The 14,232-nt window shown below is 51.3% G+C and overlaps 1 protein-coding gene across 1 annotated transcript in view; it reads left to right on the forward strand.

Moving 5' to 3' along the window:
• Nucleotides 1-8,876, forward strand: part of st7l (suppression of tumorigenicity 7 like) — a 19,797-nt gene extending 10,921 nt beyond the window's left edge. Inside the window, exons 12-15 of the mRNA XM_084440879.1 lie at nt 3,964-4,114; nt 4,399-4,491; nt 4,902-5,041; nt 8,668-8,876. Of these exons, the coding sequence (XP_084297005.1) occupies nt 3,964-4,114; nt 4,399-4,491; nt 4,902-5,041; nt 8,668-8,763 (480 nt within the window). The 3' untranslated portion in view covers nt 8,764-8,876. The remainder of the gene's footprint in view (nt 1-3,963; nt 4,115-4,398; nt 4,492-4,901; nt 5,042-8,667) is intronic.
• Nucleotides 8,877-14,232: the final 5,356 nt, after the last annotated feature.

Genomic DNA, 14,232 nt, shown 5'->3' on the forward strand with positions numbered 1-14,232 from the left:
GTTTTCTATGTGTTCCATTGTGTCAAATGCCGAAGATTAAAATCAAAGAGAGGCTTATGAGTTATGCTCTGGCTTATGAGTGTTCCAAGATAAAAGGGGAACGCCAATGAAACCCAATCCCTTCATCAAAGAGGCGACAGGGGGCGGGGAGAAGGAGAGGAAGAGGAGGGGGCAGGGCAGAAAGCCGAGGTGTCACCCAGGAGATGCCAGGAAAGACAGCTGCCAGTCTAAGGCTTTGGTCCTAACCTCCTAACCCCACACACACACTCCTTCTACCTGGTTACAAGTCGCTCATCTGTTGGCTTTAGCCTCAGCCCCGCACTCTAGCTTCTCACACCAGCCTCCAACCCCAGCCTCAGCCTTAAACCCCAGCCTCAAACCCCAGCTCTAGCCTCAGCCTCAAACCCCAGCCCTAGCCCCAGCCTCAGCCCCAAACCTCAGCACCAGCCTCAAACCTCAGCTCCAACCCCAGCTCCAGCGCTAGTCTCAGCTTGAGCCTCAACCTCAGCCCTTGCCCCAGTGTCAGTCCATCCATACCCTGCGTTTCCTGCCCTGTCGTGGGCCCCTGGGGGGGGGTTGGGGGGGGGTCCCAATGGGCTGGCTGGCTGAGCCTGTCACCATGGGGGGGATTAGACAGGATTAGCTGTGGGGTAACCTTCCCAAACTGTCAGTCTGAGACCCGGAGCGCTGTCGAGCGGGCCGCCCCGGAAATCCACGCAGTCCGGCGACCCCCGGCGCGGCCCGGACCGGCAGAGCACCGCACCCAGGGGAGCGGGTCAGCGCCGGTCAGCCCCAGCTCCCCTCGCCTCGACAGCACACAGGGTCCAGCCCAGCCCCACTGGTCCGCACCCCGACCCTCCGCCCCCCACCGACTCACTGAGCCAGACAGGCTCGGACGGTTGGGCCTCCACTCCAGCTGAGTGGACTTTAACAATAACACACACACAGTGAGAGAGAGAGAGAGAGCTTTGGGTTGGATTGTCCCCCCCACCCCACCCCACCCCTCTTGAACAATTGCAAAATAATGCTCTCAACAAATACCTCACATGAGGGACCCTGTACTTCGGTCTTGGAATATGTGTTGAAACGTGTTGTTCGATCGGATACGGCGGAGGGGGTGTTCGGTGGAGGAGGTGTTGACTCAGGAGAGAGAGCAGACTGATGAACGCGAGGAACGAGTTAGTTTGAATGAAACGGTTCGAGTTCTTTCCAGGCCCACAGGACGAGAATCGAGCAGATTAAATTTGAACAGTGCCTGATTCTCGGGTGATATGCGGTCCTTCTGTAACTGTAACTGTGACCTCCTGTAACCTGTATGTGTAACCGTGACTTCCTGTATGTGTGCGTCTGGCTATAGGGTCCTCCTGTAACCGTAACTTCCTGTGTGTGTGCGTCTGGCTATAGGGTCCTCCTGTAACCGTGACTTCCTGTGTGTGTGCGCGTCTGGCTATAGTGACTTCCTGTGTGTGTGCGTCTGGCTATAGGGTCCTCCTGTAACCATGACTTCCTGTGTGTGCGCATCTGGCTATAGGGTCCTCCTATAACCGTGACTTCCTGTATACGTGCGTCTGGCTATAGGATTCTCCTGTAACCGTGGCTGCATTCCGAATCGCATACTTCTACTTCTTACTACCAGTACCTACTACAACTGCCTTTAGAAAGTATGTACTTTGCAAGCAGTAGGCATCCAATTGGGACATACTACCTTGTCATAACATTGCGCCTTGAAATTTGCCCACATCCGTCGCTGTCCATAACGCGACATTCGTCTACAGCTGTCACGACTCACACATGTGATGCACATTTCCGCTGCGCACAGGATTGTGGGTCAGAATAGCCAGAAAAGCCTGCTGGCTTGCATACTGCAAAATACGGCCGGATGTAGTATTTTTGCCATACAGCATGTGGCATACTATGTATTGGGACATACTACATCCTGTTTTGGCATACTATATAGTAGGGTAGTATGCGATTCAGAATGCAGCCCGAGACTTCTTGTATGCGTGCATCTGGCTATAGGGTCCTCCTATAACCATGACTTCCTGTATGTGTGCGTCTGGCTATAGGGTCCTCCAATAACCGTAGCTGAATCCCAAATAGCGCACTTAGGCGAAAGTCGCGGCCTTGTGGCCTTACATGCGCGTTCCCGCTAAGTCCACAAGGGCTCAGGGTAGTTCCAAAACGGAATTGCTAGGTCCACAAGTGCGCCACTGCCGCCATGTTGCGCACTTTAACCGCACTTACCAAAAGTCCGCAATTTCGCGGAGTTAGGAGCAGAAAATACCCACAGTCCACCGCGTCTCATGTGACACAGTGCTTGAGTGCATCCGAGTCATGATCCGAGTGCATCACACAAATGATGACATTTGCCGATAACACAACATTTATCTTGAAATCCACATGCTGCAAACATATCCCACCCAACATATTTTTTTAATTATTATTAAATTAAAACAGACGTCAATCGGTCAATTTGCAGAGCCGAGCGGAGAGCTGAGGGGAGCGTCAGAACAGCCTCTGCGTCGGAGGGATTAAGTGCTCAGGCCTCAGGCCGCAAGTGCGAGGGGCCGCAAGGGTGGTTTGGCACTCAGATTGGGATTCAGCTCGTGACTTCCTGTATGTATGTGCGTCTGGCTATAGGGTCCTCCTGTAACCGTGACTTCCTGTATGTGTGCGTCTGGCTCATGGATGTATTATATAAACTGGATACAGCCACTCCATTCACTGGCCGCTATCAACAATGAAGCCCTATTGAACCGCGCCATCTTGGCAAAATTTGTAGTCATTTGACTATTTCCGGTTACTTTTGACTTGCGCAGTTGTGCTTTTCTGGCCTTCCGGTTACTTTTGACTTGCGCAGTTGAGCTTCTCTGGCCGACGCGCGTCCACGAAAAAGTTCACATTTTTTAATGAAAATGACCACAAGACAACCTCCTGTGCATAGTTGAAATGGTAGTGGGATACGGTGATAAACTGGAGTGATCATTTGACAGCAATTATTAGCCTTTTCCAGGAATGGACAGAAATGGGATATTTTTAGAATAACAGGAATTTATTCACATACAATGTAAAGGAGTTGATGTGTAGCATGAAGATGAAACGATACACTGAGTTTGGGTGTTTTCAGTCAACGTTGGCGTTGACCGCTTCCAGCTATCGAATGGCCGACTGGTGTAAGATGGATAGCCTAACGTTAGAGAGATAAATGTAGGCTATGGTTATGTTAATAAAGCTAACAATGATGTTGTAACATGCATGCAGCACTGCCGATCTGATCTGAACGATTGATTCATTATTACCATGGATCGGTATTGGGATTGATCAAGGGCGAGTGTGAAATAGCAGCCACGAACTCAGCGGGTTTTCCGAGATGCGGTAGCCGCGGCCAGAGCTCCTGCTGGCGGGGAGTGAAGCTCTTCAACTCGCCGGTCACTGGCTCCCTGGAGGAATTTAGCCTGGCTGCAATAACGTTATCGCGAACGGAATGAATACCATCTACTAGCAAACAAAACATGTTCAATTATATTTAACTTGTTAAAACTAAGATGCCAGGATCAAAAAATAATTTCTCCAATTGATATATTTGACAAAAACAGGTTAATATGCAAGCCGGTTTTCATTGCTAAATCAAAGCGGGGAGAGCCGGGAACGCGCGTCTACATTTCAGAGAAATGTGAACTTTTTCGTGGACGCGCGTCGGCCAGAGAAGCTCAACTGCGCAAGTCAAAAGTAACCGGAAATAGCCAAGTGACTACAAATCTAGCCAAGATGGCGCGGTTCAATAGGCCTTCACTTTAGATTTCGATTCCTGGGGGCTTGGTCTGGCTATAGGGTCCTGCTGTAACCGTGACTTCCTGTATGTGTGCGTCTGGCTATAGGGTCCTCCTGTAACCGTGACTTCCTGTATGTGTGCGTCTGGCTATAAGGTCCTCCTGTAACTGTGACTTCCTGTGTGTGTGTTAGTACCTATTAGAGATGAAGAGCCTGATCCTGCCCCCGGAGCACATCCTGAAGAGGGGCGACAGCGAGGCCGTGGCCTACGCCTTCTTCCATCTGCAGCACTGGAAGAGAGCAGAGGGGGCCTTGAACCTGCTGCACTGCACCTGGGAGGGCAGTGAGTACAGAATACTCTACTATACTCTGCTGTACTACTCTGCACTGTACTACCTCACCATTCTATAGAATGCTTGTCTATGAGCATGAGCATTGTGTTTGTTAGTGTCTTCTGATGTTTATTCTCTCTCTCTCTCTCTCTCTCTCTCTCTCTTCCTTTCTCTCTGTCTCTATCTGCCTGGTCCTACTCTGTCTCTCCCTCCCTCCCTCTCTCTCCCCTCTCTTCCTCCCTCCCTCCCTCCCACCTTCCTTCCCTCTCTCTCTCTCCTGGTCCTACTCCTCCAGCCTTCCGGATCATTCCCTATCCCCTGGAGAAGGGCCACCTGTTCTACCCCTACCCTGGATGCACAGAGACAGCAGACCGGGAGCTGCTGCCATGTGAGTAGGATGGGAAGACGGAGAGCAAAGCCACCATGTTCCCTGAGCATGGACTTGTATCTGTCACTGACCTGATATCACTGACCTGATATCTCCAATAACCTCAATCTCTCCCCTCTCTCTTTCTCCCCCCTCTCTCTCCCCCTCTCTCTCTCTCTCTCTCTCTCTCCCACTCTCTCTCTCCCCCTCTCTCTCTCTCCCGCTCTCTCTCTCCCCCCCCTCTCTCCCTCTCAATCTCTCTTCCCCCCTTCTCTCCCACTCTCTCCCTCCCCTCCCTCTCTCTCTCTTCTCTCAATCTCTCTTCCCCCCTTTCTCTCCCCCTCTATCTCTCTCTCTCCCTCTCTCTCTCCCCCTCTCTCTCTCCCTCTCTCCCCCTCTCTCTCCCTCTCTCTCTCTCTCTCCCTCTCCAGCCTTCCACGAGGTGTCTGTGTACCCAAAGAAAGAGCTTCCCTTCTTCATCCTCTTCACAGCGGGCCTCTGCTCCTTCACCGCCATGCTGGCCATGCTCACACACCAGTTCCCCGAGCTCATGGGCGTCTTTGCCAAAGCAGTAAGTCCTCCCACCTCTCTCTTCTCCTCCTCCTCCTCCTCTGACTTCTCTCCATTTCTCTCCTCCTCTCTCGCTCCTCTACCGTATCTTCCTCCCGCCTCGCCTCCTCTCTCCTCCTCCTCTCTCCTCCCTCTCTCTCTTTCTCTCGTCTCACCTCTCCACCTCTCGTCTTCTCTTAGGGTGCGTGTCCACCGGGGAGCTGTGTTTTAGAGCTGGCGCAGTTTTCTCGTTGTTTACAATGGGTAATGAGCTCTAGGGCGCTATAGAGACGAGAGCTGTGTTCCAAGCGCTTTTTAGCGTTACAGCGCCATGAGCTCTAGGATTTTTTTGCAGTTGAAAAAAGGTTCGTTTTAATGGTCAGTTTTTGGCAAAACCGCAGAGACAGCGAACGTTAGCACTAGCTAACATTTGCTAGCTATCTTAACTTGGCTAGTTAATCTGCAGTCTGCAAAAACACGACACTCGTTGCTAACGTAGCTGTAAAACATTGGTAGCCTAGCCAGCTCTAAACTCCAGCTCTAGTGCGCTCTACGCAACTGTAAGCTTGCCGCTGTTCAGCTACATTCAGCTTGTTGGTGGACACACAGCCTTATCTCTCCTTCTCTCTCCTCTCCCTCTCTTCCACTCTCCTCTCCCCATCTCCTCTCCCCAATGTGATCATTTCCACGCAGTCAGCAGCGGTAACAGAGTATGAGGATAGAGTGGTGTCACTCACAGCAACAAGGTCCTGGGTTCAATTCCCTCTCGGGACGGTCACAATGTTGGACACTGGTGGGGCGATCAGGTACTCAGGTGGGCTGTCTCTATGTGAGGAGTTTGCAGGTGTTCTCAAGGGCTTCCTCCACATGATAGAACCCCAATATAAAAACACGCAGCAAAAACAAAAACGGGTCATTGTCCAGTCTTGTCCCTGACCGGGACTTGGACTCGGTCCCCGGGCGCCACTGACGAGGCTGCCCACTGCCCTTTGGCTGCCCCTGGAGGGACAGGGGAAACGCAGAGGACAAATTAGCGGTCGATCGCGTCGCGGCGTGACAAATAAACCGATTTCATTTGGACGGCGCTCAAACGCGTAACAACAATCCAGATCCTTTGTTTATTTATAAACGGTCGTGTGCGGCGGCGTTTCTGTCCCGAGCCCGTTTGGCTCGTCCCGGCGCTCGCTAATCCGGTGTTTACCGTCACGCTGTTTATGAGGTCTCACTTTACACCACCGCCAGGCCCCCGCAGGACAGGGACACGCCCCCCGAGAGTCGCCAGCTGGCCGCCCGTCTGGCCCCCGTTCCCCCGCCTCGTTATGGGAACCTGTATTGTTTATCTTTTTATGTGGAACATTAGTTGCCGCCAAGGCGACCGCCAGCCTCCCTGGGGTCCGTGACGAGGCGCACGCTATGGAGCGCACGTGGTCGGTCGACACGCACGTCGTCGGACTAGATTAGCTAAGTTAACACAACAAAACCAGACGTCTCCCTTCAGGGCAGTGTTTTAAAGGGCTGCACCGAGGCTGGGATTTGTATTGTCCTGATAGAGCCAATACACACATGTAGGCCTCAGAGAGGGAGGGAGGGAGGGGGAGGGAGGGAGGGGGAGGGAGGGAGGGGGGGGGGGGGGGGGAGGGGGAGAGAGGGAGGGAGGGAGGGAGGGAGAGGGAGGGAGGGAGAGAGAGGGAGAGAGAGGGAGAGAGAGAGGAAGGGAGAGAGGGAGGGAGGAAGAGAGAGAGGGAGGGAGGGAGAGAGGGAGGGAGGAAGGGAGAGGGAGGGAGAGAGAGAGGGAGGGAGGGTGAGAGAGGGAGGGAGGGTGAGAGAGGGAGGGAGGGAGGGAGGGTGAGAGAGGGAGGGAGGGAGAGGGAGGAAGAGAGAGAGGGAGGGAGGAAGAGAGGGAGAGAGGGAGGGAGGGAGGGAGGGCGAGAGAGGGAGGAAGGGAGGGAGAGGGAGGAAGGGAGAGGGAGGGAGAGGGAGGGAGGGAGGGCGAGAGAGGGAGGAAGGGAGGGAGAGGGAGGAAGAGAGAGAGGAAGAGAGGGAGGGAGGGAGGGAGGGAGGAAGGGAGGGAGGGAGGGAGGGAGGGAGGGAGAGAGGGAGAGGGGGGAAGGGAGAGGGAGGGACAGAGGGAGGGAGGGAGAGAGAGGGAGGGCGTGGGGAAGAAGGGCCAGGCCCACACAGACTGCCCTCTAAGGGAGAATGTCTTTCTTTGGGCTGAGCTGAAACATCCCCTTGAACCCCTTGAAGTCTGAGAGGCAGAGTTGACGGAGGAGGACAGCAGAGGAGCTCCTCCTCACCCCCGAGTGTGACAGGGTATCGCCAGCCCTCCTCCAGGAACCAAAACGTCCTGGGAATCCGAATCAACACTGTTCAGGCTACGATCCTATCTCCAATAAAGTGAGGTATTTTTTGTTTGGGTGAAGTATTCTTGACCTTCATGAACAGAGAAGCTGTCCCAGTCTGGATGATGACGTGGACCATCTGGTTGCACTTGGTCGTCAGACATAATATCACGTTATCTTCACAGCATACTAAACCGAACGGTCAAGGTCCCTGCGTTCATGACCTGGGACTGAACCAGGCTGCTGATGGCAACACTGGCACCGCCTTCAATGAGCATTTCCCTAATGGCCGACGGATTTGGGTGAAATTAGACTGCTGTCCAGAGTAGATCACCTTCTCCGTATCTGCTCCGTTAGTGAGTATTGTATGATGAGGTGAGGAGAGGAAAGGAGAGGAGGAGAGGAGATGAGAGGAGATGAGAGGAGGCCCCTTGTTCAGTCCAGGTCCAGTACTACTACTACTACACCACACACCGTTGTGTTTGTTTGGCCCAACGTGTAGCGGAGGTTTGTCGGTCGGTTTGGGTATTTCAATATCTGCTCATTAAGCTATATACTGTAGCCTGTGTACAGACCTGAGCAAGACTAGCATACTGACCTCGGAAAATATTGACGAATAAAAGGTTGCCTCCTAATATTGTGTGCATTAAGGGAAGAATTTTTACAGCTCGCTTTTCTGGCCCCCGGGTGATACTGTTTTTTTGCTTCCCTCTGGAATATGTAGGGGTGGGACGTATGCCCACCTCCCTTGTTCTCTGTAAAGCGCATTGTGTTGCCTCTGGGTATGAAATGCGCTATACAAATAAAGCTTGATTTGATTGATTTGATTTGATTAAGGCGCACAGATGAGAGGGTTTTAGCCAGTTTGAGATGGAGCGGCCAGCGAGGTTGGGATTCTCTGTCCTGCTCTTTCCTCTCTGTTCGTTTGAACCCGGATTCTACAGGTGTGTGTGTGTGTGTGTCTGTGTGTCTGTGTGTCTGTGTGTGTGTGTGTGTGTGTGTGTGTGTGTGTGTGTGTGTGTGTGTGTGTGTGTGTGTGTGTGTGTGTGTGCGCGTTTGGAGTGATTTTGGATACATTAGTGAAAGAAAGCTAATGTTTCTCTTTCTTTCTCCCGTTCTCTCTCTCTCCCTCTCTCTCTCTCTCTCTCTCCCCCTCTCTCTCTCTCTCTCTCTCTCTCTCTTTCCTTCCCTCCCCCTCTCTCTCTCTCCCTCTCTCTCTCTCCCTCTCTCTCTCTCTCTCTCTCTCTCTCCCTCTCTCTCTCTCTCTCCCTCTCCCCCCCCCCCCCTCTCTCTCTCTCTCTCTCAGTTCTTCAGCACCCTCTTCGCACCTCTGGGATTCTTCGCAGACAAGATGGAAAGCTTCATGCCGTCCAGTTTTTGGCACCAGCTGACTCGAATCTGACCCCATCCTTCACACACACACACACACACACACACACACACACACACACACACACACACATATACACACACACACATATACACACACCAGTTTTACAGAGAAAAGAGGTTTGCTTCTCCTGTCTTTAGCATGAACGTCCACTTGTTGCTTTGTTAATGATTACGTTGGCTCATGTTGTATCAACACCACAATGCTCGCCACTACCATAGCGGCCAATTCCTTTTTCCGAGTAAACATTTACCAAATACCATTCACAAGGACTTCAAGTAGTCATTAATAACCAAAAGCTACACTGAATGAGCCTATTTGAATCCCTGGCCCTGATTTTGGGGCAAAAAGGTATATCCAGGTCAGATGCTGACACAGTGAGTATGTGAGCGTCATGGATACCGCTATTTGGCCGACTAGGCTGTGTATCTTTCACACAACTACTGTCTCTGCTGTGATAGCTGTTCATAATATCTGTTAGCTACTGTGACTGAAGAGAGAGAGATGGGGAGAGAGAGGTGGAGAGAGAGAGATGGGGAGAGAGAGATGGGGAGAGAGGGAGAGAGAGGTGGAGAGAGAGAGATGGGGAGACAGAGAGAGAAACAGCTGTGGCTGAGAAACTGGTCTATTCACATAGCTGGGGCTATGGTCCTATTTCTCTAAAGGAGGAGCACGATTCGAGGAGATCAATAACTTTCATATAGAGGTGTGCGTGCGTGCGTGTGTGCGTGTGCCTGTGTCCCCATCCACCCATAGCCATCCAGCAGAGCAGATGTAAAGTTTGTGAGACCTGCTAAAAACAGAGCAGTGATTTACTAGCCGGGTCTGTGTGCAGTGTATACAACACCCGCGCCCCGACAGTTGTTACCACGGCACAACGCCTCGGCACTATATCACCGCGGCAACCTGCCCCTTCGGCCATAGCGTAAAAATGTAAATGGGATTATCGCTGGTCACGACAGGGGCAGGCCAGGCATGCACCCCTCCCGGCCAATCACACGGCACGTCACCGCCCCTCAGCAGACCCGGGCCGGGTACCGTTCACCGGTTGTCAGTCAGACACACACACGTAGGGTGCGCTTGATTTCGGTAACCCGGTACAGTGAAACCCAAAAGAGCAGCCCCCCGGGGGCCGCAAACCCCTTGAGTTAAATCAAACGCGCCTCAGCAGAGACAGGGCGGCGCCGGGTGTGGTGGCAGCACTTCTCTCAACGTGAGACACTTGATAAAAGTGCCTTTGATGCCTCACAGATTCTGCATGATCCCGTAGATTTAAACTAAATAAATAGAGTAATCTGTTTAAAAACATACAGTTCATGTTAAAAAAAAAAGTGAAACAGTCGGACATAACCCGTCAAGATTTAGCTGTCCTTATGAGTAAGGTCTGGGTTAAGAATCGGCTGATGAATTCATGAAGTGGACTACACCACCTGAGAGTAGAGCCGAAAAAAGACTAACGTCATGGTCTAACATGGGCAGTGTTCATAGCTGGGTTTCTTACTATCATCCAACAGGTGTGCCAAATCCTCCGACTCTTCTTCTCTGGTGGGCGGTGTGCAGCGAGGTTGTGTCCTGGGACACAAAACCCAGAATATCACCCTCTGGATCTAGAGGATTCCTCTTTGGCCGAGCGGTAGATGTTCGGGTTCCCGTGAGGGAGGTCGGTGGTTTGATCTCCACCTCGCCCACCTGTTACAGCTGCGTTAGAGCATCCATCCTCAGGCGCGCTGCTGTTGGGAGGTTCTCCATCTTGAATTTTTAAGCAGCGGACCCACTTCTATACGTCACGTGTGTCCGTTCATAGCGTGAGATTTAGACCGGTCAGGATTAGCCGACACCGTCGCACGCCAGCGCTAGAGGGCAGGAGAGATCGCTCGTACCCCTTACTTCACCACCTGGGTGTGATAGTTCATATTTCAGAGCAACAAGATCCAGTGGCATGCTGAAGACGGGAGTTGTTGTATTTGACCTTCCTACCATGTGCAGAGTTTGAACGCTCACAATAAATTGGTTCTTGAATGTATTTGAATGATTTGTGTCTTTTTGTTGTGTACTTTGTGAACAAATAAAAACATCCTCAAGTTGGGTTTTGATTACGTTTACCTGGACAGGTGACATGATGACAGGTCTGTCACTGTGCCTAGATGCATACAACAAGAAAGAATGGCAGGGGGACCCCAAACACCCATCCAAAATCTCACCAAAGGCATTGAAGGTGCCAGGACTCTATCAGCATGCCCAGATGTTCTGAGTGCTTTTCTTGGAGGTGTCCAGCTCTTACAGACTGTATACTACTGTAGGAAGATCAACTGTGGTGGGCAGACAGAAATTGTACATGGCTCTTATCTAAGGCTCTAGGATCTACAGTAATCTGTGGGTGGGGGTTGACATTCTCTCGTGGGTATGAGGCTGTACCCTACGGCCCATCATCCTCCCCAGAGCACCACCCTGCCGAAGTACCCGCTCTGTTCACCCGGACCAGACCACCGGCTCGGGCGTCACACGCACAGCACACAAAAAACCTGCTGTGGGAGAGAGGGAGATGCATTCTTGACTGCTGACTCACCAGATAAGGGTTTTTATGTGTTAATCCCCTGCCGCCGGCGTGGTAAGCTCACCCCGTGCTGGCCAGCGTGCTGACAGACCCAGACCCTCGCCTGGGAGCGCTGCCATGCACGTCCTAGAAGGTCACGTATACGTTACACTGAACCCCTCTATAAATCTGCCCGCTGGGACCCACCCCCCTGTGCCAGATCCAGGACCTAATGACCCACAGCAACCTCCCCCCCCCCCCCCCCCCGGCACTGAACCCCGAGCCTGACCCCCCCACACCGGTTCTGGTTCTGGGCTCGGGCCTGGTCCTCGGGTCTGGTGATGGGGGTCCGGGTCCTGGTGTCCCTGGCCTCGTCCCGGGGCTGATGCGTTCCCACCTAAGCCTGAGGTATGCCACGGAAGGCGAGCCACGGACAGCGAGCGAAGCCGTGCTGGAATGTGCGGTGGTGATTATGAGATTATTACTACTATGTGGTATTTTTCATAACTTGTCAAATGTAACCTACATTTTTACAAGCAGACCTTGGTCCAGATCCAACACAACACGGCCCACCGGTCTAATTATCTGGTGGCATGCGAGGGTGTGAATGTGGGTCATGTGTGTAGGCCTACTTGTGGGGGGTCCTGGTTTTCCCAGAGAGACGGGGTGGGAGTGTATCCCTCCACTAGGACCGTGTGGATCGCTGCTGCGCATCTGTTTTACTGGCAGACAAAGTGGAGCCATTCCACTGAGGTGAAAAACACTCTGGCTCTCTATGCTCTCAGAAGCCCCGTGTGTGAGGTCTACTGTATGACTACTTCCTGCTCTCCGTACTGTAAGTTCCTCAGGTTCACCCGCTGGGCTGATCTCACGTCAGATGAGGAGCGATGGGACCCGAGTTATTCCTTTCCCAGCAAGAGCTGCTGATCTCATTTTGGCCCCGACGTCTGACCAACCCAGTCAGGACCAGGAAATGGATATAAAACTCTTGATTACTGCGAGATAAGACTTGATCAGGGCCAACACAAGCAGTTCAACTGGCCGACCACGCTCAAGGATTTTCAACACTTTTGCTTCACGCAGTCGAGGGACTGATTAAACAATGTCTAAAAGTATATACACGTCAACAAATTTCCCCACACTGATGGATGGTTTTTGGAGGGTCTCACACCGTGATAGACTTAAGTGTATTCTCACTGATTAGGTCATTGGATATGAAATATTTACCTCCATGCAGTCCGTCCTCCTGAGACCAGTATAGAACAAATATGTCGTCACGTTGAGATACCAATTTGACATCACGGTGGAGGGGGGAGGGGGGGGTGAATGCCAGATGCCAGCCCGTTTATTTTGGCAGACAAATCAGAGAAAACTTTTTTCCTGTTCACTGTTCACTGTTACACTCACTCGGCCCCCTGAATAGATTTTGAGATTTAGATCCCAATAAATGATTTTTACAGGGCGGCTTATCATTCCACAGTGATCTCTTCTGATTAAGAGGAATAACACATTTGGGTTTGTGTGAAGCGCCTCCCCAGGGCTGGAGCCGTGCCACGCCCACACGCCCCCCCGGGCGTCCTGCAGTCACGAGGCCCCACGAACGCAGCCCCACACCTGAAGCCCCATCCATCTGAACGAGTATGAAGAAGCTATGAATACTGTCTGACCTTTCCGGCCTTCCGTCTCCCCAGTAGCTACACATGTAGGGGAGCGGAAGACATAGAATGAGGGCGACAGAGGCTCATCCAGGTTTAATATAGAACCAGGATATATCTGGATCCTCCAGGGTGACAATAACCCCCCCACCGACACTACTGAACACCTCTGTCTCTCTCTCTCTCTCTCTATGATGTCTCTCACCACGGTTCGACTCCTACATCCTCTTCATCTCTCTCTCTCTGTTTGAAATGTGTGTGAATGAGACAAAATGCCTGAAGTGATGTGAAGATGCTCTCGTGATTTGAAGATTTGAACTTCAGTTCACAAGCCCACTGTTCTCCCTGGAACTAACTCTGGCTCCGCCAGTACAAATGGACATGGACTTCAAATTCCGGTTCTCAAGTACACTCTGGCTTGTGCAACTTCTTGGCCTGGAAACATGAAGTCCTTCACCACCCCCCCAATAACACAACCCAGTCAGACTAGTGTTGCATAAGACACAACGCAAGAGAAAAGTGCTCTATTGTGACACGATGATGATGACATACGATGAGACATAGCAGCTTCAGTACTTGGAAACCAACGGTAAATAGTACACAAGAGGAGATGAAATACACATTGTCCATCAACGAGTCTACATTGGGAAATGTATAACTATAAGTTGGTAATAATAATAATTACACATTCTGGACACAAAGTCTTTTTTTTTTAGCATATTTCATAAACATTTGTTTAAAATGTAATTTCCTCTCGCTATTCATCTACAGTAGCCAGGATTCTACAGTGAATCATCTCGCCCTTAGACCCAGTTCCTCTCCATCTGGAGCACCTTCTCCTTGTACAGTATACTGTCCATAATACATAAATACATTTGCATTATGATACCAAAGACTAATTTTCACTGATAGTACCCAGCCTGTACAGTTGAATTTGTGTAAGCCCTTCTGTTTTTTTCCAGTATCTCATGGATATATCTCTCTCTTTCCACTGTTATTAGGTACATGTGACGCAGGGCCAAGCCACAAGGAAAGGAAACGTTACACAGTCTTTGAAAAGGCCAATAACAAACACAAACTGTACATCACCTTCAAATCCTACCTCAGCCTAAAACTGGCTTCACATACAACAGCCAAGACCCAGTTTTGGAACAGATCCGATTCTAGAATAGCGACACGTTAACTACCAACATTCTAGAACTGCTTAAAACGGTCTTGGCTGTTGCGCTGTATGTCACCCATCCAACTTACCTTCTTTATACAACAGACTTCATCTCAGCAACGGGTAGATAC

Source organism: Borostomias antarcticus, assembly GCF_949987555.1.
Source record: "Borostomias antarcticus genome assembly, chromosome: 7".
NCBI classification, from domain to species: Eukaryota; Metazoa; Chordata; class Actinopteri; order Stomiiformes; family Stomiidae; genus Borostomias; species Borostomias antarcticus.